The 22,276-nt window shown below is 35.6% G+C and overlaps 4 protein-coding genes across 7 annotated transcripts; 1 reads left to right on the forward strand and 3 right to left on the reverse strand.

The window, feature by feature from the left end:
- Nucleotides 1–130: 130 nt before the first annotated feature.
- On the reverse strand, nucleotides 131–4,167 carry LOC126675075 (uncharacterized). The gene is made up of 9 exons (XM_050369651.2): nucleotides 3,805–4,167; nucleotides 2,978–3,042; nucleotides 2,822–2,874; nucleotides 2,263–2,353; nucleotides 2,035–2,120; nucleotides 1,874–1,933; nucleotides 1,677–1,758; nucleotides 1,088–1,201; nucleotides 131–604 (listed from the first exon to the last, which is right to left on the reverse strand). Exons 1-9 carry the CDS (start codon nucleotides 3,989–3,991, stop codon nucleotides 434–436), a joined length of 909 nt encoding a protein of 302 aa, XP_050225608.1. The 5' UTR covers nucleotides 3,992–4,167; the 3' UTR covers nucleotides 131–433.
- A 1,701-nt stretch (nucleotides 4,168–5,868) lies between these two features.
- LOC126675022 (multisubstrate pseudouridine synthase 7) lies at nucleotides 5,869–12,959 on the forward strand. 3 transcript variants are annotated; one of them, XR_007639671.2, is made up of 20 exons: nucleotides 5,869–6,188; nucleotides 6,284–6,496; nucleotides 6,582–6,802; nucleotides 6,939–7,011; nucleotides 7,171–7,227; nucleotides 7,499–7,578; nucleotides 7,655–7,717; nucleotides 7,818–7,905; nucleotides 8,107–8,209; nucleotides 8,339–8,442; nucleotides 8,685–8,758; nucleotides 9,194–9,258; nucleotides 9,386–9,564; nucleotides 9,649–9,716; nucleotides 9,826–9,886; nucleotides 10,246–10,283; nucleotides 10,404–10,472; nucleotides 10,564–10,903; nucleotides 11,221–11,333; nucleotides 11,993–12,959. XR_007639671.2 is itself a non-coding variant. In XM_050369584.2 (19 exons), exons 1-19 carry the CDS (start codon nucleotides 5,895–5,897, stop codon nucleotides 11,248–11,250), a joined length of 2,220 nt encoding a protein of 739 aa, XP_050225541.1. In that variant the 5' UTR covers nucleotides 5,869–5,894; the 3' UTR covers nucleotides 11,251–11,584. The 3 variants fall into 3 exon arrangements, 1 of the variants encoding a protein (XP_050225541.1); XR_007639670.2 differs by lacking the exon at nucleotides 11,993–12,959 and adding an exon at nucleotides 11,750–11,858; XM_050369584.2 differs by lacking the exon at nucleotides 11,993–12,959 and having other exon boundaries at nucleotides 11,221–11,584.
- Nucleotides 11,902–14,486, reverse strand: LOC126675024 (protein IQ-DOMAIN 19-like). Its single transcript, XM_050369587.2, has 4 exons — nucleotides 13,607–14,486; nucleotides 13,133–13,375; nucleotides 12,343–12,912; nucleotides 11,902–12,266 (listed from the first exon to the last, which is right to left on the reverse strand). The coding sequence occupies exons 1-4, from the start codon at nucleotides 14,042–14,044 to the stop codon at nucleotides 12,246–12,248; spliced, it is 1,272 nt and encodes a 423-aa protein (XP_050225544.1). The 5' UTR covers nucleotides 14,045–14,486; the 3' UTR covers nucleotides 11,902–12,245.
- Nucleotides 14,487–14,699: 213 nt separating this feature from the next.
- LOC126675023 (serine/threonine-protein kinase Nek1) lies at nucleotides 14,700–22,248 on the reverse strand. 2 transcript variants are annotated; one of them, XM_050369585.2, is made up of 15 exons: nucleotides 22,003–22,248; nucleotides 20,924–21,046; nucleotides 20,720–20,786; nucleotides 20,291–20,356; nucleotides 19,901–19,947; nucleotides 19,740–19,785; nucleotides 19,524–19,604; nucleotides 19,391–19,433; nucleotides 19,254–19,303; nucleotides 19,094–19,175; nucleotides 18,936–18,985; nucleotides 16,794–16,867; nucleotides 16,629–16,680; nucleotides 16,107–16,532; nucleotides 14,700–15,600 (listed from the first exon to the last, which is right to left on the reverse strand). In XM_050369585.2, the coding sequence occupies exons 2-15, from the start codon at nucleotides 21,007–21,009 to the stop codon at nucleotides 14,986–14,988; spliced, it is 1,785 nt and encodes a 594-aa protein (XP_050225542.1). In that variant the 5' UTR covers nucleotides 21,010–21,046; nucleotides 22,003–22,248; the 3' UTR covers nucleotides 14,700–14,985. The 2 variants fall into 2 exon arrangements, with proteins under 2 accessions (XP_050225542.1, XP_050225543.1); XM_050369586.2 differs by lacking the exons at nucleotides 19,901–19,947; nucleotides 20,720–20,786; nucleotides 20,924–21,046; nucleotides 22,003–22,248 and having other exon boundaries at nucleotides 20,291–20,328.
- Between the last annotated feature and the right edge of the window lie 28 nt (nucleotides 22,249–22,276).

Below are 22,276 nucleotides of genomic sequence, written 5' to 3' on the forward strand. Positions count from 1 at the left end.
ACCTAAAATTCTGAGCATAAAGAAGTTTTAAAAATCACAATTTAGCATTTCTAAATCCTTGGCAAATCAGTCTTATGCTCCTCTGCATCCTCTGCACTATAATTAAACAAATCCACCAAAATGGGAAAAATTGCAGGAAAACTGAAACTGAAATAACTCAGAAAACTTAAGCATGAGGGAAAAGAATGTTTATCTCACAGTGATCCTAGTCTGACTACATCATGTCCTCATGTTATAGACTCGATGACAATTAGGAAAGAAATGGTAGGAAAATGGGGAACAAAATCCATGAAGAAAAATAATACTCTCCCAAATTATATAATAACTGAAAAATATATGTAAATGCCTAGATTTTGTTCTAGGTTATAATTTGGTCGCTTACGAATCCTTGAATATGGGGGCAAGAATAGATAAAGCTTCATCGGCATAGGAGTTATGATGAAACTTTCAAGCTTTTTAATGCTGAAACAAGCACAGGAAGCTTGCTGGAAGCTCTTTGCTTGTAGTCTTTCTCCAAGGCTGCTATCGCCAACAATTGCAGGTCCGGGCTATCTCTTTCTTCCTTGTTTCGCCCTTTTGTAAGCTGTGCTATGGCAGAGGTACACTGGATAACAAGGTCATTACACTATTTTAGTCATATAGTTGATGACAATTGATTTTCTCTTCAAGGGAATTGAATATGCAGATGAAATTTTGATGCTGACATCATTACAAACAAGGCCTAGTCGCTCAAAAAATCCAAGCTTTATCGACTTTTACCAATTCTAAACCCAATCTTTTAATTTGTTAAACTTTTATCCTATTTAGATATTGCATTCTAACTACAGCCAAATGCCCCATTTGAGTAAATAGCACGTGTCGTTTGCCATATGTAACTGAGGTGCTATTCACTCAAATGGTGCATTTGAAGTATTGGAAATACAATTATCCAAATCGGGCTAATGTGACAATTTAAAAATTGGATTAGAATAGATAAGGTCAATAAAGTTCGACCTTTTTATGGACAATTAGGCCTAAAAACAAATAGGTTTGCAAATGCACATAATACTCTTTGCTTGTCTGTAGAGAGAGAGAAAGTGAAGCTCACCAAACAAACTCCAAACAATGCTCTAGTATTCTTGCCGCCAGTCAACTCGATTGTCGATGCAAAATATTTCTTAGCAGATTGAAGGTTTTCTAGTCCACCTAGTGTGTATAGCACCTGTTTAGCCAAAAGCATAACATTGAAGGGTTAGAAGGATACAAATTGTTTGTCCCCTCCATACTAACAAATCAGCACTCTATAAAGCTCCTAACAGAAATGTAATGCAAGATAAAACAATTCTAACAATCTAGAGATCCTTAAATATAGTGCATAGCACAGATCAGACAGCGTAATAAGATCCAATTACAGTGCAGTTTTCCTTCAATAACTATGGCCTCTAGGGGACTGCATTTGGTTCAAACCAAACCAAACCAAAATTTTGATTTTTTTAATTCAAACAGAACCAATTTCATAAAACACTTGGATATTTCAAACCGAACCAGTCAGTTTGGTCAATTTTTTTGGTTCGGTTGGTTTTGCAGCTTGTATTCTCTTTTTTTTTTTAAATAAGATCCTCTCTACTCTTCATAAGAAACAAAAACCGAAGGAGAGAAAAAGACAGGTAAATAACCACAATATAGAATTTACTTACATCTGCATAGGCTAAATGAAATAGCGGAACTGTAGGCTGAGACAATATTAACTCCTCATAACAGAATGCTGCTTGCTTGTACCTAATTTATTCACGAGGAGCAAAGCTGTGATGTTAAACTAAACAATGGCAACACAACTGAATGAATTTAATCGAAAATGACATTCTTAACATCAAAATTCTAAGAGGAAACTTACATTTGTAGGGATACATATATCTCAGCAAGTTCTCTCCAGGCATCAGCATCTGCCATAAATCTAGAAAGAAGGAGGAGACGTAAAGAACAAAATAAAAAACATAATCTTTTCCAGTGATTATAATCAGCACTGTAAGAAAGACGGAGGTTAAGCTTCCTCACATTTCAAGATATTTATTGAGCAATTCAATAGCTAATGGCATCTTTCCTTGTGCCTTCGCAATGGATATCCTCCTCTTGTGTATTACCTGCTTAGAGAAAGACATCAGATCTACATTTAGCTCTTCTTTTACAAGGAACAAACATTAAAGATATTAATCACTTTTGAAAGATGTAATAGCCAGTCTTAAGAAATAAGTTCTACTCACAAAAGAAATGGTCACAAATTACCTGATCCAATGGGCTATCCTCTAGCAGACTTGCATAAGCCTTTTCTGCCTCTTCCCAAGATCCCTTTGCTTCAAGTAGCATGCCCTCCAGCCTACCTGTGATTTATACCAAAAAGATTATTAGCAAACATAACATGTCAAGAGTTCGAATATATATATTCCCAACTTAGTCAGATTTTTTGGCAACAGAAAGGGACTCAAATGACAGCCTGACATCAACGATCAGTTATAATGGCTTTTTGGTGCCTTTAATGAACTAGTACACAAACTGACTTTTTTCATTAGGTATAGAAGTAAATTGGGTGTTGGCAAAGATGCGCTCTGTTTAATTTATCCTTAGGAGAAGGCCCGACTGAAGAAAGATTTGGTGATAGAAATGTTACCATATGCATACTATGGAAGAAACAAAATGCATAAAACAGCCTAAATCATACCTTAGCGTATGGAAACAACAAAGAAAAAGAAGAAAAACTAATGCACATAGACTGCTCAACGCAGGCAACTACCAGACACAATTGTAGTGCAATACAAAGATAAGATTGGACAAAAGTTATAATAACCTACCAACTCTCTTGCTTTCTGGGAATCTCTTTTGCAACACATTAATGCAATCCTGCAAAAATAAAGTTAGAATTAAAATTGCATCAGCTTCAAGAATTTTGTCCAGATAACTGAGAGAGGATCATTACAGAAAGAAGAAAAACTGAATGCAATACCTTTGCAACATCAAGAGATTGGCAGTCCATAGCTGCAATTGCCACCTGTTCATAGAGTGTCCATTCTACACCAAGAAAAAATTAAATTCGAGTTAGAAACAGAGATTGATAATTCAAAGGCAGATAATACAAAAAGTATAGAACTTCAACGACAATCTGATTCTGGCTATGCACCTAACATAAAAGAAGCTAGTAGTCAACCAATTAAAATCTCCCATTAGCACTACAGGAGGTCCCCTTACATAGACTGAAAAATCAAATTTTTTGACAGATTCAGCTGTTTACATATAAAATCTAAGACTGAGAAAATAGCATCAAGACAAGCTAATGCTATCCAAGTTTCTGAAGGTCTCTACAATCCACCTAGAAAGGTTATAAGCAGCTCAAAGTGGAATCTTAAATCTCAACCGAGCCCGATTTCACTAGCTCAATGGTCCAAGTGTCCACTGTGATATTAAGGCTATGTTTAGTTCATGGAATATGTGTGTAATAGAATAGCTATTCCATATAGAATAACTTTGATTCATGGAATAATATTATCATAGAATTGTTTGTAAAGAATAGTTATTCCATTCTATGTCTATTCCATTCCATGAATGGAACATACCCTATGACGAAATTTCTAGTATTCAACTTTAATCATTCACCAATAACACAAAAAGATTCAAAATTTTCATGAAATATACACAAACTATCATGACCAATTCCTACCCAGAACCAAATAAAGCTCCAAACTCAAATTCTCAAAGCTCATAAAAATATTCACAGCACAACTGAAAATTCATCCATAATTAAGCAAAACCCAGTCTACAAAATCAGACACAAACCTTCAGAGCCGAGACTAGATCGCTTCTTGGGATCATTCAAGATGGCCAAACCATGTTTCAAAACCTTATCAGATCGCCTAACTTTAAGCTTCCTAACCAAAGAAAGATACTCCCAAGCCCCGCCTCCTCCATGCTCAACTTGGCTCTCCAGTCTATTCAGCTGCGTCTCCTCTGTTTTCGTCACCATATTGGCTCCCCTCTGTAGAAGTGAAGAGAGTCTTTATTGGGATCTGGTGTAAATTAATGAGAGGAGAGTGTGAATTGAGTTGGAAGCTTTTTGTTGTGTTGGTTGGTAGTGTCGCTGTTTGATCTATCAGAGAAGAGTTTGATTGAAGGGCAGTGATTGATCTCTCTTTGTTTTTCTTCTTCTGTTAGCTCGCTAATTTATTTGGCGTATCGCATATTTGATCCTTCAACTATCATAATTTAGCGATTGAGTCCCTAATGTATAAAAACTTTTATATTGGACTCCTGTACTATTAATTGCAAAAACACATTTAGTCCTTCCATCCATTTCCGTCCAACTCAGTGTATTTGCATGGGGAGAAATGGACGGAAATAGACAAAATGAATTAATTTGAATGAGATTAACGGTGTAGAGACTCAATAAGGACGTTTTTTAGTACAAAAATGTGATAGTGTAGAGATCCAAATATGTATTATAAGCCAATTTTTCTTTATTTATTCCGAATTATTCAAATTTTCAATTAATAGGTTTAATTGCATTACTTTAATTAGCTCTTGTTATTATAAATTTACTTTAGTATGAATTATATATTTTATAAGTGTTTGCAAATTAAATTTAAAATTGATAATTTATAAATTTTATAAAAGTTTTTCTTGTAACTTGTTGAGAGTCAAGATCAAACTCCCCACCTTAAGTATACAAATGAGAGGCTTAGAGATGAATATAAAAAATAAATTTTTTTTTTGATAATCGAGAGAGGGGAGCGTTTATGGAAAGACTCAAACATACGATCTAACCGAATTACTGCGTGTTTAGAGCATCTCCAAGGGTGCTATTTACTTTGTAGAACATCTTTTATAAAATAAAGAGCAGACTTAATCACCAAAAAAACCCTCACCTTTTAGCCCCTTTTCAGTTGCACCCTGACGTTGCAATTTTGTCAGTTGCACCCTAATTCGCACCTTTGGGTTTCAATTCCACCCTCAAAATCAAATTGGACTTTTTTCACTCGGAAAAAATTCATAAAAACCCTTGTAAAGTACTCGTTTGAACTCTTTTCCACATAAAAAGTTAAAAATGGATGACTTATTTTAACTTTTTTCAAATGAAAAAGAGATCAATTTAGTACTTGAGGGTGGAATTGAAAATCAAAGGTGCGAATTTGGGTGCAACTGATAAAATTGCAACGTCGGGGTGCATTTGTAAAGGGGCTAAAAGGTGGGGGGGTTTTAGTAATTAAGCCTAAAGAGCATCTTCAAAATAGAGAGTGATTCAATGACTTCTTCTCTAGTATAACTTTTTTGTTTTGTTTTATTTTATTTTTATAAATAATAATGAAATATTAAAAAATTAATAATATTAATTTAATATACTCTCTAACACTAATTTTTTTATTTTAGTTTATTTTTATAAATAATAGTATAAATATTAAATATTAATTATATATGTTTTTATTTTTAATTTATTTATTTTGTTTTATATTAAAAATAAGAATATAATAATTTAAACAAAAATAAGCAACTGTTTATTTGAAATTTGAAATTTTATTTTTAAAAAATAAAATAAAATAAAATAAAAATGGATCTCAATTCTATTCTAAATCTAAAAGATAGAGAGTTTATTGCACTCTCAATTTGTTGTCAAACTCTTTATCTTTAAATTAAAGAGTTTGACAATTTTAAGTTAAACTTCATATGTTGAGATGGATTTTTTTTTGACTAAAATTAAATGTATAAACAGTTTAGAAATAAAAATTATATTACAATCAAATAAAAGAAACAATTATCAGAATATAATATGAAAATAATAATTCCTAAAAAACATAAATTTATAAACTCTTCATTAAAGCATCAAAACACAGCGTTTTAGTTACATGTTTAAACTTTAAACCCATTAAGAAGAAATGATGTGCCACTGCACAACATCGTTCCGTTACTTTTCAGTGCTAAAACCCTACTACCCGCCATCCCCCTCCACCTATCGCACCACCACCACCACCGCCACTCTCACCGGCGATTACAGTTTCAACTCTCCAATGACAACCATAGACGAGTCAGACGTCGGTATCTCCTGCTACATCTCCAAGCTCCCCGGCTTTCGCGGCATTTTAAAGCAAAGATACTCCGATTTCATCGTCAATGAAGTCGGTACCGACGGAAATGTAGTTCATCTGACCTCTCTTCATGTCTCTCCTGAGGTCAATTTCGTCAATTCACTATCTAAGTATCTCCCGCTCTTTTCTGTATAGTTAAATTTTATGATTTCAGTTTTAATTTTCAAAAATTGACTTAGGTTTTGAAAATTGAAGAGGAGAAAGAGATTGATGTAACGAATCAGATAAGTGGAGATAAAAATTACGCTGATGAAATTGAAGCATTTAGGTTAATTGCTGGTGATGATGATACGCAGCGTTTAGAAGCTTTTATTACTGAATTTAATGAAGATAACAGCAAAAATATGTCGCCTATTGTTCTTTCACCAGATTCCGATAAAGCTCATCGAACGGTTAGTTTAATTTCTTCGAGTTTTGAGTTTTTATTTTTGTTGTTTGCGTGTTTTTATGAAAAACTGTTTGTGTTTGAATGATTAGGCAATGCATAATTTCTTCAAGGAGAAGTTGAAGTTTCTTGTTACGGATACCGTTGACGGACCGGATGCTATGTCGAAATGCATTCGTGTGAGATTGAATTCCGGGGGACATAGCAATGGAGGTGGTAGAAATTCGAAGAAACGAAAGGATAGAAATGATAACCAGGCATTTGATAGTAGGGGTTCTAATCATTGGCCGGAGGATCTCGGCAAGTTTCTTAGGTAGTGACTTTAGGCTAGGTCGCTTGTGTTTCAGTTTAAGCTTTGTTTTCTGTACTTGAGGTGCTCTTTTTTCTTTACGATGTGACTGTTCACTGTTGTCTTAATCTATAAGTGATTGAACATTTATTTATTTTAGGTTTCATTTATACAAGGAGAATAAAGATACACAAGAAGCTCTTGGAATAATAGGAAAGATGCTTGGCCTTCAGGTACTTGAAGCTTAGGGTTATTATAATTTCCTACTTTCTTGTGATTATGAAAATAAATATAGCAACTGTTTTTGACTTTTGATTGGATGATTACACTGATAGTCTTGTTTCTTTTTTTGGCATTTTTATCTCCATTTGATTGAATCTATTGTCGCACAGCCAAGAGCTTTTGGTTTTTCTGGCACCAAGGATAAACGTGCAGTGACAACTCAGAGGGTAAGCTATTTTTCTTAATCAATTCGGTTATCTATGTGTTTATGTGTGGTGTATGTTTGTGTACAATATACATTACTCCAACCTGGCTCACTTTTTGTGCTGGATTCAAAGGAAATTTATTAGTAAACGCACGGCTGTCTTAAAACATACATGGGTTGATCTTCTAAGCATCTGCAGCACTACAATTTCAATGCGCGTTTTATCATCTGGCATAATTTAGTATAATTTAAGAAGAAAGATGCTTCGGTGGATTAATTTTCTTGCTTTTTAGGTTACTCTTTTCAAGCAGCGTGCTAGCAGACTAGCTGCTCTTAATGACAGATTAATTGGTATCAAAGTGGGCGATTTCTGGTAAGGTTAATATTTTAGCTTTCTGTTTAAATTTTTTTTTACAGCTTGTCATAAGTTAAACTGCATTATTTTGCAGCCATGTTAAGGAAGAACTTCTGCTTGGACAGCTGTTAGGTAACCGTTTCACTATCACATTACGGTGAGAGTCATCTTACTACCCACTGATTTTATGTACAGCTGGCTGGTTAAAATCGCCATTTCATATCCATTGACTGACAGCTTTTTACATATTTCCTTAGAGGAGTGGTTGCAGATTCTGAAGATACTATCAAGGGGTCAGCAGACTCATTAGGAAGAAATGGGTTCATCAATTACTTTGGTTTACAGGTACTTTGCATTTTATGTGTTGTGGAGCTAAATGCTACCAATTAGGCTTCCTTTCCAAAATGCTAGCTGAGCAGTTGTTACTCATATATGATACAAATTTCTATTATCTTTCAAATTGAGAATATGTATTGAGGTCTGTTTTCAGGCTTATGTTTTCCAATGATCTTATCATATAATTTTATAGCTCTGTGTTCTTTTTAGCGGTTTGGTAGCGGTTCTGTGCCGACACATCTCATTGGGGCTACATTACTCCGAGGAGAGTGGAAAAGTGTTGTAAACATGATTCTTGATCCAAGAGAAGGGGATATCCTTTTGTTGGTTATGTGTCTTGGAGAATTTTTCTGTATAACCAATTCAAAATCAAATGGTTTGTTACTTCCAACTCTAAAGCAGCACAATGCATTAGTTTTTCTTGACTTAGATCTGTAAATACAAAGATATGATGTGAGGAAGATACGGGAGTATTACAAGGAAAGTGGTGATATCGATGGGACCCTGAGGCAACTGCCTCGCTATCTGAATGCTGAAAGGGCTGTAGTGAGTTGTCTTCTATCACTTTCTACACGGCTTTCTTTATGTTCGGCCTGCAATATTTAGTCACTTATATGTAAGATAAATGTTGTTAAATAAATAGCAAAACATGTTATATTTCTCCTCTCTTTTTTCATGTTCATTTAACAATTTTCCTAATGTTACAGAGTTAGTGATCAAATTCATATTCTTACACAAGAATTCTTCATTTAACATATTTTGGTTCTCTCTTTTTTTGTGCGGTATAGCTTCAGTGTTTGAAGAAATGCCCTGGGAACTACTTGCAGGCCCTGAAAGCTATACCTAGAACTTTGAGAATGATGTAAGTCATTACGCAGCAAAATCCAAATATAATGTCTTTCTGGTATCTTGTAACTAGCCTAATTTGAGAAGAAAACTATCAAAGGCATCTATGTTCCATACTGATGTATTTACTTTCTGAAAGCGTACCTGCCTCATATAGGCCTTTTGCTTAACATATGCTGCATGGTTTGCTTTGATCTGTATTATAATGTTATCTTGAAACATATATCATTCTAGCTTGCAAAGAAGCAGTTGTTTCCTGCCTTACATGTCCGCGCATGCTTGCTTGGGATGTTATGAAACATTATGAGTTATAGTTAATATAAGACCTCTATGTCATCTGCAAAAACGGTTTATTATATAGTATGAACGAGAATATCTTGCATGATGAAACTATTTTACTTTAGCTTTATGGTCTATACTCTTGATGCTAATGGTCTATCTATTGCTTTAGGTATGTACACAGTTATCAAAGCTACTTGTGGAACCATGCAGCGAGTGTGAGAGTTCAAAAATATGGTATGCTGATGTTGCTTCATATGCTCATTTTATGTTAAATAATTCACGTGGTCACCAATCATTATCATAATACCAGCTTTTTGGATCAAAGCATAAGTTTTCACTCTGTTGTTTTATCATGTTTCAGGAAATGGCCAAGTTGTGGTAGGGGACTTGGTGTATTGCAAAGGAGATGATACAGAAAGTGAGGTTTTAGGTGTCAATTCTGAATGTGAAGATGGTGGCGGTGAAGACATTTATGAGTGCAGTACTTCAGATGAAACATCTGGAATAAATCCCCCTGAAAGAAAAAATGATCTTGTTAAGGTTGAGTGTTAGATTAGCTGATGAACACTTGTTAGGAAAGATTTTATTGTTTAGGTTAACTCTGAATTGGAAATGATTTGGCAGGCAGTAACAGCTGAAGACATTTCAACTGGAAGTTATACAATTAATGATGTTATCCTTCCAATGCCCGGGTAAGGGAAAGCCAATCCGAGTTTTACTTGGTATCTCACTTGCACTATTAAAAACGAGTTAACTATGGAGTTTTCTGCTCTTTCTTATTTTTGTTTTGTGTTTTGGCAGATCTAGGGTATCTTATCCAACAAATGACATTGCCGAAGTTTATCATGATTTGGCAAAGAAGGTCTCTATTACTTTACTAATTTATATTCTTTCCTCTAGGAAAAGGGTTTTGGAACAAAAAAAGAGAAAAAATGTTTATCTTTTTATTAATCACTGTTGAAATCTTTTTTTAATGGGAAAGAGTATTGTGGGCTCAACTCAACACCTCAGTACAAACAAACTGTATATTTCACTGTTTTAGTTATTCTATGTTCAGGAAGTACAAAGCTTAGGAGATTGGCTGCTCTTAAATTTTCAATTTAGAATGCATTACGTTCTAAGGAAATAAGGGGTCCTTACTCATTATATTTACATTTAAAGTGTAGTCTTTGCTGTTCTTACGCTATTTCTTCTGATTATGATTTTATTTGTTTTGAGCAGGACTCTATCAATTTGGCTGAGAGTGTCCATAGTGTCAAGTATTGAACCAAACACTATCCCTATAAATTTTAATGATAATAGGCTATAATAGGTTTCTTTCCTCTCTCTCTCTCTCTCTCATCCTCAGGCTGGAAGTTACTCATTTTTCTTTTTTGCAGGGAATTTTCAATAACCAGCATGACTGGAAGTTATAGACGTGTTTTCCAGAAACCAATGGACTTTGAATGGCATGTCTGCCATATTCTTCTCATCGTATAGTTTTGTTGGTCTGGATATCCGGATTTTGCCTTTGACCGGTTATAATTTCTCCTTTTGCAGGGAAATAATGTCATATACTGATAGTAATACACCATTGGCAGAGACAGATCTGGAAAAAATTGCCAAAGCTAACTCCGTGGAACTAATCAAAGAAGAAAAAACCAAGATAAATGAGGAAATAACCCCAATTGATTGCACGAAACAACCTATGAGCTCAGAAAATAATTTATGTCGATCAGCAGAACATGATGAGGGTGAGAGAGTAGGGGCTGCGCAAGTTGAGCCTGTGTGTGTATCTAACTCACAGGGCTCCGAAACAGCTCTAAAATTAAGTTTCACTCTTCCATCTTCATGTTATGCCACAATGGCCATAAGGGAGCTGTTGAAGTCATCAACATCTGTACGTGATATTTCATTTAAAATTCTCTTCTATATATACGTGTCAAATTAAACTTGGAAATTCCATTTAAAATTCTCTTCTAACGGATTTGTCAAACTAATTAAGCTCGGAACAGATAGGAAGATTTGTACATAAATATTGTGGATGTTCTATGGAATGGATATGCATGTATATGAAGCTTCTAAATGTTCCCTCCTATAGAGATGGTCATATCCTAGAGTTCTTCTATCACCAATCTTTTTATGTCTTTCACTTACTAGACTTTTTCTTTTCAAGTATTTCATACATGTCTAATTAATTATTTATAAAAATTGCAGGTTGCATTTCACAAAACATTAAACCAGTGAGATCAGAGATATTTATGAAGTCCAAGACATTTTATTCTTTGGGGTCAAAAGCACTGTTACAAGCACAAGAACACGAAGTGCAGGTGCTGCTGTCCTTTTCCCTTTAGTCGTAATTGTTGCTTGTATGACATTTGCTATATTATTAGATGAGGCAGATTAAGGTTCTTTATTTCTTGCATTTTGTTCTGATTATAGCATCCATTTGATTCGCTGCACTGCCCAAAATGGTGTACCATTTTTGACTGGTGCAATTTTGAATCTGATTCAGCACAACTGGGTTTGATTAACGGGCACATTTTGTTTATTTATGCATTTTGTCATTTGATTCTTTGAATTTTTTATGCTATTTATCAATGGGACCACTAGTGTTAGTGACCAGATTCTATCCTGTCATGCCTAACTGTAGAGTCATTAGATATGCCTAAAGATTTACATTGTTATGTAGCATACAATGAACATAGACATTTCCCCCCAACTTATGTAAGTGATGCACATGCAGGTAAGATTTTGGTAGATGGTCACATTGTTGGCTTATGCTCGCTAAATATTGTGGGAAAACTGCAATTTTCTATTTGAGAGAGAGGGGGGAATAATTGCAGTATTTTAACTTCATCTTTAAGCATATAATTGGAATTATCGCTCCATTTGTCATTATTATGGAAAATCGTCCTATTCTGACATTAATTTCTTGAGCTATGTTTCCTTTTACATACCCAACTTTCAGGTTCCCTTTCTTCTACAGGGGAATACTGTTAAAAGGAAATCACTGTGTAGTTTGTGCATTGCATGGATCCGCCATTTCTCTACATCTGCAATCATGGATTTGCCATTTCTCTATATCTGCATTCATGGATTTGCCATTTCTCTATATCTGCTATCATGGATGGCCAGTAACTGTGACTTGAAACTTGATTTCATAAATTTACAAAGAGTTTCCAGCAAAAAGTTTTTGTGGATGATGTTGTGTTTAATGCGTCCTTGGTATTTTTTTCATCTTAGTATAGATTTAGGTTAGACTGCAATCAGAAGATCAAATAATTCAGAAAAAATAAACGTGGTGAGAAAAAATTGCAAAATGGTAGGAAAACTCACCTCATAGGTGGCAAGAAGTTTTTTGTAATTGGACTGAGTAGAGCTAGCTGTGCTCTTGGCATCAAATTTGCTATCCTTCGACCTGTTTGATCGAAAGGAATTGATAAACCACGGATCCTGGTTTTCATAAGCAAATGGTGTTGAGTAAAAGGATGAGCCTTGTAGCTGACCATGTTGCTGCTCATTTTTTGGCTTCGTACTGACATTGGGTCTCTGTTTCGGTTCACTTTGTGACCTGAGTTTGGCCCTTGAAGATTCTGTGTTGGCCATGTAGTTTGGATGAGAAATGGGTTGCATATAGTCCGGTTTCTGATACGTAAACGAAGCTCTTCCTGGGAGTGCCTTAGTAGGTGGGGAGTAGATTCGGGGACTATTTGGTACTGTGGGGAAGGAGAAGTCCTCACATTGGAAATCCCGCTCTCGTTCTCGCTCTTTCCTGGAGATGTATAATTCTCCTGAGTAGTATTTGGTAACCCCATGCTCCCTTCTCTCCATCTGTGAGTGATTTAAAATGCCATGCTTGTCCTTCAAAACTTTTTTTGTTTCATAACTATTTAGGTCTAATTTTTCCTGCATGAACAGCTTATTATCACAAACTAGTACATGAAGATTATTCATAGCAATAGAATCTAATTATTAATGCATCTTATTACGAGTGATCTCTCTGTTTTGAATTCAACGGCTGATCTGATTGGCTTGAGATTTTTCACAATCTGTCAAAACCTCTAATCGCAGCTGAACTTAGACATGCTCAAAGTAAAATTTTATAAACTATTTTCTGAATACTTACAGTATATGCTTCTATTAGTCCATTGTCGAGACGGGAACTTCCATGTCCAGATGCTTGGCTTCTTACAACAAGCAAGGCTGATTCTTCAGCCTTCTGAATTCTCTGAAACCGAGCCCTTACTTGTATCGATATCAGTGCGTGCATTTGCCTAAGCGTAGCTGATGTTTGTTTCCTTACTAAGTGACCCCTTACTAGTGCTTGTATCTTCACTAATGCCTTCAAAGCGCACAAAGCTTTTCTTGCCTACAAAAATACACCAATCAAACATGGCTTAATAAGGGTATGCAAAAACTGAACCAAATGACAGATTTGGTTCAGTTCTGTTTTATGTTATGTGAAGTTTTTGTTTTTTTTAGGTCCGGTTTGGTTTTGGACATTAAAAAGATTTAGCTAAAATTTGATGTAAACCGAATCGAAATAGTCAAACTGAAAAATAACCAAACCAATGATGCTGCCTTGAAATGAAATTGTTACCAAATGAGAACGGTAGGCAGATTGGATTCTGGTGGCAGCTACAGCTTTGATTAATCTTATAATTCTATGATCAGCTTCATGCCTTCTTGACACAACTCTCTTTATAGCTTCTGCTGGTGAACATACTTCAGCCACCGATGCCTTATTCTTATTAGCTTGAAGCTTTTTCCATTCGAGCAATGCTGGATATTGTGTAATAAGTGGGGTGATCGAGTTAAGTGGTGCGATCGAGTCAAATGAATTCGAAGTCTTATGAACCTTCTCTTTGCTTGCTGATTTCCTAAAACTCCATCGCCTCTTGTAAGTTGGGGATGATGACGGTATGCTTCGGGTTGGTGTTTTACCGTAATCTTCATAGAAAGAGATGTTTTTTCTCTTTTCTTTCTCTTCCTTTTTGCCTAGCAAGAAGTTTATTATCCATCTGCTTGCCTTGCCCATATTATCTTCAGGTTTTAAGATCTTCTTCTTCGATCGTTCAAAAAAAAAAAAGATCTTCTTCTTCGAGGTTTACGAACTTGAACTCTTTTAAATCCAAGTCGTAGGTTAACTTTTTATTTATATAAAAATATCAATTGGTGGTGTTCCCTCATGCATCCATGCATTATTCTATTTGTTTAATTATCTTTTCCTGTCAAAGTAATTGTCTTCTTATAGCATAGTTTTTTTAGCCAAGGCCTGCAGAAGTTTTCCCTTATCAAGCCATTTGCCACTTTCCTAAAGATTACTCAAAGATTCTTTTCTACTTGTTTGACCGTTAGCATAAACAAAATGCTCCCAATTAGGGTGTGCATTTGAACCGGAATAAACTAAAATTTTACTTTAAAAAAATGAATTGAACCAAAAATTTCAAGGAATTAAAACTATTCAAATCAAACCAACCTGAACTAATTGATTTGATTAGGTTTAAACTAAAATTTATCTGAATTCTTTTATGCTAAAATCAAAAGGAACCAAAAACTGAACTTTTTAATAATATCAAACCAAATCAAATTGAATTTATCAGTTCCATTTAATTATTCAATTTGGTTCGGCTTTTGCACACCTCTTCTTCCACTAATAATACAGTATAGTCTATGCTGATAAATGTAGGAAATTTGCAGTATGAATGTTTAAGTAGACTTCTTATGGATCTACCCGATTGGAATATAAAAGTACAACTACAGCAAAGGACCTGGAATTTGAATCCGTAAATTGGCATAGCTACATTGCCTATCTCATTGAAAGAAATGAAAAAGAACATTGAAGAATGAAAGGGCATTGAAATTTACAACCTAATTTGCATTTGCCTAAATACCTATAGCCTCTACCATGGCAAAAAGCTGATACACTAAGCTCTAAAAGTTGCCAGAGTTAAAAATATGGTACAAGACATGGATGACTTACGATGAATCTTCCGGTTTTGCAGAATTTTCTTTGAAGCTCTTCGTCAACCAGATAGCAGTCTCCCTAGGGGAAACCTTGCCGGGGCCAAAAGGCTTTAAGAGCACGTTGAGCTCTCCATACCTTTCTTCTTGCAGTAATCTTGCACTAAATTCAAGCATTCCTTCCAGAGCTTCAGCACGCTGCTGGAATGATGATGTGTCGAATCTGCGAGCCCTTGTTTCTGATGAGGTACGGCTTGATGCCCCACCAGCTGTGGCATTTTGATTAGACGAGTTGCTTCCTTCTTCTTCTTCTACCTGAAACATGCTTCGTTCAATTCCTTGCCATGCGTCGGTGAATTTGGACACAGTAGTGCATTTGTCCTTTGTGATCGAGCGGTCTCCACACGAGCCTTGTGCAGAAGTTGATGACATTTTCCGAATGGGAAAGAAGGCTTCTTCATATGAAGCTAATGGGAATTCCGCTATCTTGTCAATTCGAGGAGCATTGACAGAGACATCTGGAGATTTTAAATCCTGAAGAAAGCCGATATTTGATGTTATTGGTATCGGGAAAGATGCTCTGCGGTTTGTACTCACTGGTTTTTTTGTTGAAGTGCGTGCAGCAGGACCCTATATTAGACAAGAAAAATGAAGCATCAGATCATAACTGCTTTATTTGCTATTCGGAAGTTCTCCGTGTGTAGGGATGACAATTAGGTCGCTTCGGTTTTGAACGAACCGAATTATCCCTACCAAATTAACTGAATTATTTTAGCTCTTTAACCGAACCGATCAAATGAACTGAATTAACGGAAACCGAATAACCAAAATTTTAACAAGTTAAAACCGAATCGGCCGAACAAGTCGGTTAATTCGGTTAAACAGGTAAATATACAAAGAATGATTATAAATAAAATTGGTTAATTCGGTTAATTGAGTTTTTAGAGTCCTTAACCATAATCAAACCAAAAATATCCATAAACCAGACTGAACGGACCGAATTAACCAAAAACCTTGAACCAAATTAACCGAAATAGATCAGTTAATTCAATTTCAGTTAATAATTGCTCACCCCTACCCACATGTGCAGAACCAATGTGAGTGTTTGAGAGAGCAAGAAAATCATATTGACTTACAGATTCATGTTTTTTCACGGGCTCTATTTGTCTCTTAGTAGCTGTAGAAGCTTTTGACGGAGTAGATTTTGATGTCCGGGTAATCGTAGAAGGTTTTGAAGCTGTAATTGGTTTACAAATGACTGTTCCTTCATTGCTACTTCCAATGGATAACTCTGATAGCCTACGATGTATTCCTTTGCTAAAACACAAGGAGTCTTGATCAGCTTCAGATGCATTCGGATTTAACCCCCTATCATTGCTGAATGAATGTCGTTTATGCCTGTAAGAGTTAAGAGGAACATCTGGATCGACAAATCGTGTTTTCTTTACATAGTTGGATTCAGGCCACTGGACAGGTAAGGAATTACGTCTGGGGCTATTGATCTTAAGATGAACCTTGAGAACATGAGGCTGAAGATGCGGATGCCTGAGCAGCTCTGCAGCCTACCTCGATAGGCATCCAAATAATGGAGAACCATATTAGTCTAAACTTATTTTCATAAAAATATGATAGACGAGATCAGAGAATATTACTCATACATTTGGCCTAAGTTCTGGGTTCTTCCGCAGCATGCTTTTTACAAGACCTCGGCTGGAGCAAGAAACATAAACAGGATGAGACTATCAATTTCGACCAAAAAAAAAATGTCTTCTGCAAAATTAAACTGCTATAGCAGTAACAAAATGAGGAGATAAAGAACATACAAGGCACCAGAATATTTAGTTGGAAGCGGAGCGACTATTGATTTATTTATCTTGTTAATCAGTCCTTGCATGTCCTGCTCGAGAGACAGACAATAGACTTTTATAGTATTAAACACAGCAGAAACAGAAGCAAAATCAGAAACAAAGAGAAAAGTCATAGCCAAACAATTGAAGATTGCTTAAACACAAAATGAAAAATGCAGGAAAAGCATCCAATAAAGTTTGATTGTGTTGTGAATTTGTATAGGCTCCAAAAACGATAACAGTCATGTGATAAGAATAGATATATGATAATTTCAGCTTGAACATTCTGTACTTCAGAGTTCAGACCTAAGTAAATTAAATGGATACTAAACTAAAGTTAATTTATGTGTTCCAATGGTTGGTCTAAGCATTTCTCCTAGCTTAGTACATATGACTTCGGTAAGTGATACAAGAAAGCGATTAAATATCATCAATAGCTGCACAAACTTGTTGAGTTATTAATTACACAGTAGAAGCTGAGCAACAAATGTAAATTATTAAAGATGGCTGAAAATCAAGATGCAGGAATTAAATGGCTTTCCTGCATCAAACAAAAAGCTGCAGATGCACAAGCTGGCAAAATGACTAGACAGACGATGTCTAGAACTAATGAAGCTATGAAAACTAAAATCTTTTCTCTGATAGCTACTGCCTTTTACAAAAGCAACAGTCGGCCCTTTGCAGCTTGACCATTACATATGTTATCTACAGGCATTCTAAAAAAAAAAAATCAAATGACAAGATAAAAACTACTACCCAAGGTCATGGCTAATAATCACCCATGGACCCTCAATTTTAGGGGTACGGGCGCTAAACCCCCTGATGTTTAAAAACGGGCGCTAAACCCCCTAAACTTTGTGTCGGCGCTCACAAAACCCCCTAAGCTCCAAATATGACGAAAATACCCCTGGCGCCGTTTTTTCAGTCAGTTTTCAGTCTTAAAAAAAAAAACTGACACTGCTATATAATCTGACACGTCAGAAATATACCTTAAAAATTTCAAACACCCAAAATACCCTTACTTTAATTTAGAAAAAGACAAAAAAAAAAACAAACCAACCCAATCTAATCTAACCATTTGATTAACCACAACAACCAACCCAACCAGCACTCCCGCCCAACCACCGCCGCCACCCTACCACTGCCGGAAAATTTTTCCGGTCATCTTCTCCGAGCGGAAAATGACCGGAAAAATTTTCCGGTCATCCCTAAGCAAGGATCTGTTCTTGGAACAGATCCGGCGCGGATCTGTTCCAAGAACAGATCCTTGCTGCTGTTCTTGGAACAGATCCTTGCCTGGATCTGTTCCCGGAAAATTTCCGGTCATCTTTCACTTGAAGAAGATGACCGGAAAATTTTCCGGCAGTGATGTGGCGGAGGTGGTTGGGTTGGGGTGGTTTGGGTTAGAACAGGTGGTTGGATTTTGGGTTGAGTTTTTTTTTTTATCAGATATTATATTTAGGGGTGTTTTGGGTATTTTTAGTTTTTTTTGTCTTTTGATGACGTGTCAACTGACACATGGTGTCAGTCAAATTTTTTATTTTTTTTTAAAGACAGCCGTCAAATAAAAGACGGCACAAAGGGTATTTTCGTCCAAAAGGGCCATGGTGAGCGCCGACACAAAGCTTAGGGGGTTTAGCGCCCGTTTTTAAACATCAGGGGGTTTAGCGCCCGTACCCCTAAAATTGAGGGGCCATGGGTGATTATTAGCCCAAGGTCATACAGAGCGAATAATCAAATTTGCAAAAAAATTAAAGTTTTTTCAGAAAGATATCTTTCAAGAGACGATATAACAGCACAGGTAAGGTTACAAGATTTCAGGCCAAAATTTAAGGAAATGGCAACAGAGAAACGGCACAATGCTCCCTTGCAACTGCCAAACCACATACACTTGATTTCAGTAAGGTGTAAATTGACCAAATTTCGGGTCAAGGAATCACAGTGTTGTAGTATTTACTAGCAGAGATGTAATAACATCACATGAATGTTGGTGAAAAAACATTCTGATGACGCTTACTACTACTTGTTGCAGTAGTTCACCGTTCTTTTAATCCATGCACGATAGAATTATCATAAAATACATTTTTAGTTTACCAGGTAGAAAACTATAAAACTTACAAATGCTTTAAATGCTGGCTTGAGAGAAGCCATTTCATATATACAGCACCCTGATCCACAATTTCAGAAGTACAAACAGGTAGGAAGTTTAGGAAACAGAAAGTCCAAAAGAACAGCGAAACAGAACAAAATGTTGGAGTCAAATACCACCAACTTACCCAAAGACCATATATCAGACTTTGAACCGTAAGGTATATCAGCAAGAAGCTCGGGACACATGTAGCTAGGAGTTCCCACGACCTGAATTATAGCAATAACATTTCAGTAAAAGAAGCTGTTGCTGGAAGATTATTCCAGTTTAGGAAGAAGAATTCTTACAGAAGAAGCAAGATCATCTGATGTCAATATTTTGGCGAGTCCAAAATCACCTGTATCCAGATTTGATTATTAGTTCAGCATAACTACATCTACAAAGCATCCCACAAGTATTGGCTGATAAAAATTACATCACATACCAAGACGAATGCCTTGTTCTTTTGTCAAAAAGATATTTGAACACTGAAGAAATAATAAGACATATTAGCAGCTTAAAATAACTCGAGAGAGGGATGCAATATTTAATCCAAGCACAAAAAGCCAGAAACTTACCTTGACATCTCGGTGAAGAATATGATTTCCATGCAAGTAGTCGAGTGCCATCAAAAGTTGAACAAGCCATCTACATAGCTTCTGAAAAACATTCAATAACTAAGATCCAGTCGCAAAGAGTCTTCCAAATTGAAGATTTCAATTAAATATATAAAAACTAGCATAAAAGAATGAAGCATTACGAAGAGGGAGCCAATAAGGAAAAGAAAACCAGACCTCTTCTGGGAAAAGAATTCCATTAGTTTTCTTTATAGCTTCTGCCCTGTAATGCAAGAAAAAGAAACTAGCAAATTTGGCCAAGGTAATCCAAGCTTCACATGAAAGCATAAGAACTTACAGTACCATAGTTCTTAGATCTAACAAGGATCAAAACTTACATGTCTCCTCCCTCACAATAACCTATGATAATGCACACATAGCAACCCTGAGTCAAAAGTATCAAAAGTGAATGACTATTAGACTTCCCACTCGAGTCATCCTATCGATGCAAAATCTATTAAAGAAAGTAATGGATGACAAAAATTAGAGTCAGGCAATGTGCCTAGGACGTCCAACCAATTCAAATGTGTAACCAGTAAACGAGCAATGTATTGAAATCAATGAGGAAACTGATTTGGAGAATAAATTAATTAACATCCATATGTAAAACATATTAGCAAGCCATGCCCCAATGGCTAGGAATATAGATAAAAAAAAAAGAGGAAAGAAAATAAGCCAAAGAAGCAGCAATGAAATGCAGCATTATAACTAAGAAATGGTTACTATACCTTCTCTACCCAGGAATCCTTGTACTCTACAATAAACGGATTTCGCATTCTAGAAATGAGCTCCATCTGCATAAAAACGGAAATTGGTCAAGACAGTAGATCCAAATATCATCAAGGTTCTAGCCATGGCACAGCCAGCACTCTTTGTATTAAACAGTGAAACAATACTAAATTTAATACCACCTATGCTACCTTGGTTGGATGCCATTGTTCATGGATATTAACATTGTTAGCTCATCAAAGTTTCTGGGGACACAACATGGCCACAGGCCATGCCATTCTTTGTTAAATAGAAAGACCATCAGAAGATACTTTCTAATAGAAATTACATGAACAACTCCTTTAAGAAACATAGGACGATATACAAATACGAACACTAATAATGCCACATATTCTGTTGATAAATCACACAATGAGCAAGAGACTTACCTCTTGATGGGCAGATCGACGAGAACGATCAGTCTGCCGAGCAAGGCGAATCTTTTTCAATACATACCTTAATAAAGCAGAAGCATTAGAAAGAAAAATAATATGTCATACAAAATTAACATCATTGCACCAACTTATCTTTCTTACCATAGCATCAACTATGGCATGTAAAAAAAAGAGCAGAGATGGTAAGTCGGTACTCACTTTTTCTTTTCATGTTTATGCCTCACAAGAAGAGCTGAACCAAATGACCCCTTCCCTACCTGCTCTAGTACTTCATATTGCTCCATGTTAGAATGTTTTTAAATGACTTCCTTATTCTGATACCTAGAAGCAAACAAAATATGGATCCTGTTAAAAACTCAGAAATTTCCACAATTTTCACCAACCCATCAAATAAGAGCAAAATGTACTTAGATAAGTACCGTACAATGGTAAAAACACTTAATACAAGTGAAAGTAATTACACTAACTATAATTTAATCTAGTTAATAACACTATCCAATATCTTGCAGACTGCAAGGCAAAACGATCACATTTTGCCATATAAGAACAATTAACAGCCCGGTTACCGTGCGTGCACATCTAACTCAACAAAACAAAAAACTCCTAATGTCAAAAAAGCCAATAAAATCCATTTACTAGTAAGCTACATTACATGAATTTGAACATGATAGACTTAAATAACACTGATAAATACTTTAATTAGAAACCGTCTAACGAAAGCAGGATTTAAAGTTAATATACTGAAAATTAAAACTCAAATTAGAAAGCAAGATTTAAAGTTATATAAATCAAATTTCTGAAGTGTGCAAAAATTGGAGAAATCGAGTAAGATTATAACTAGCTTATTTATTAGCCAACAAAACAGAGTGAAAACAGTTAAAACAAAGCTTATATTCTGCAAATATTCATTGAAATGCCATTAATTACAACAACCGAGACATTAAAAATAAATTAAAACTAAACAAGAGCAGTCAATTTCTCACCAAACACCTTAATCTATAATTAGCAACAATAATTAGAGATCTATTATTTTTTTCTAGCAACAAAACGCTGAGTCATTATGTAAACTGAACCAAACAGAAAAAATATACAGAAAACAAACAAAATATCTAAGCTAAAGCAGCAGCTACTTGATTACCACTACAAGTATCTATAAGCTTCCACATCACATTTCAAGATCAAAAACAGCAACAAAACCACAAACACAAGCAAATTTCAGATCAAACTCAAAAAATAAACTGTAAAAATGCTAATTCAGAAGCTAAATCAAAGTCCACCTGCTGACTGTAACTGAAATGAAGAACTAGAAGAAGAAGAGAGAGAGAGATCACAAATCACAATGTGTTAGGGAGAGAGAGGAACAAGAAAGCAGAGTTGAACAATTGCAAAGAAATGAAGAAACGGCAGCGTTTTAGAAGGAGGAGGAGCAGTTTAGGAGCAAGTTGCAGAGAGAGCAGCAGTTGCTGTGCTTGAGACATTATAGAGAGAGAAAGCAGTGCTGCTGCTAGAGAAGAGAGATGAAAAATAAAATTAGTTATAGAGCAGCATTTT

The sequence above is a fragment of the Mercurialis annua genome, linkage group LG3, assembly GCF_937616625.2.
Source record: "Mercurialis annua linkage group LG3, ddMerAnnu1.2, whole genome shotgun sequence".
Classification (NCBI taxonomy): Eukaryota; Viridiplantae; Streptophyta; class Magnoliopsida; order Malpighiales; family Euphorbiaceae; genus Mercurialis; species Mercurialis annua.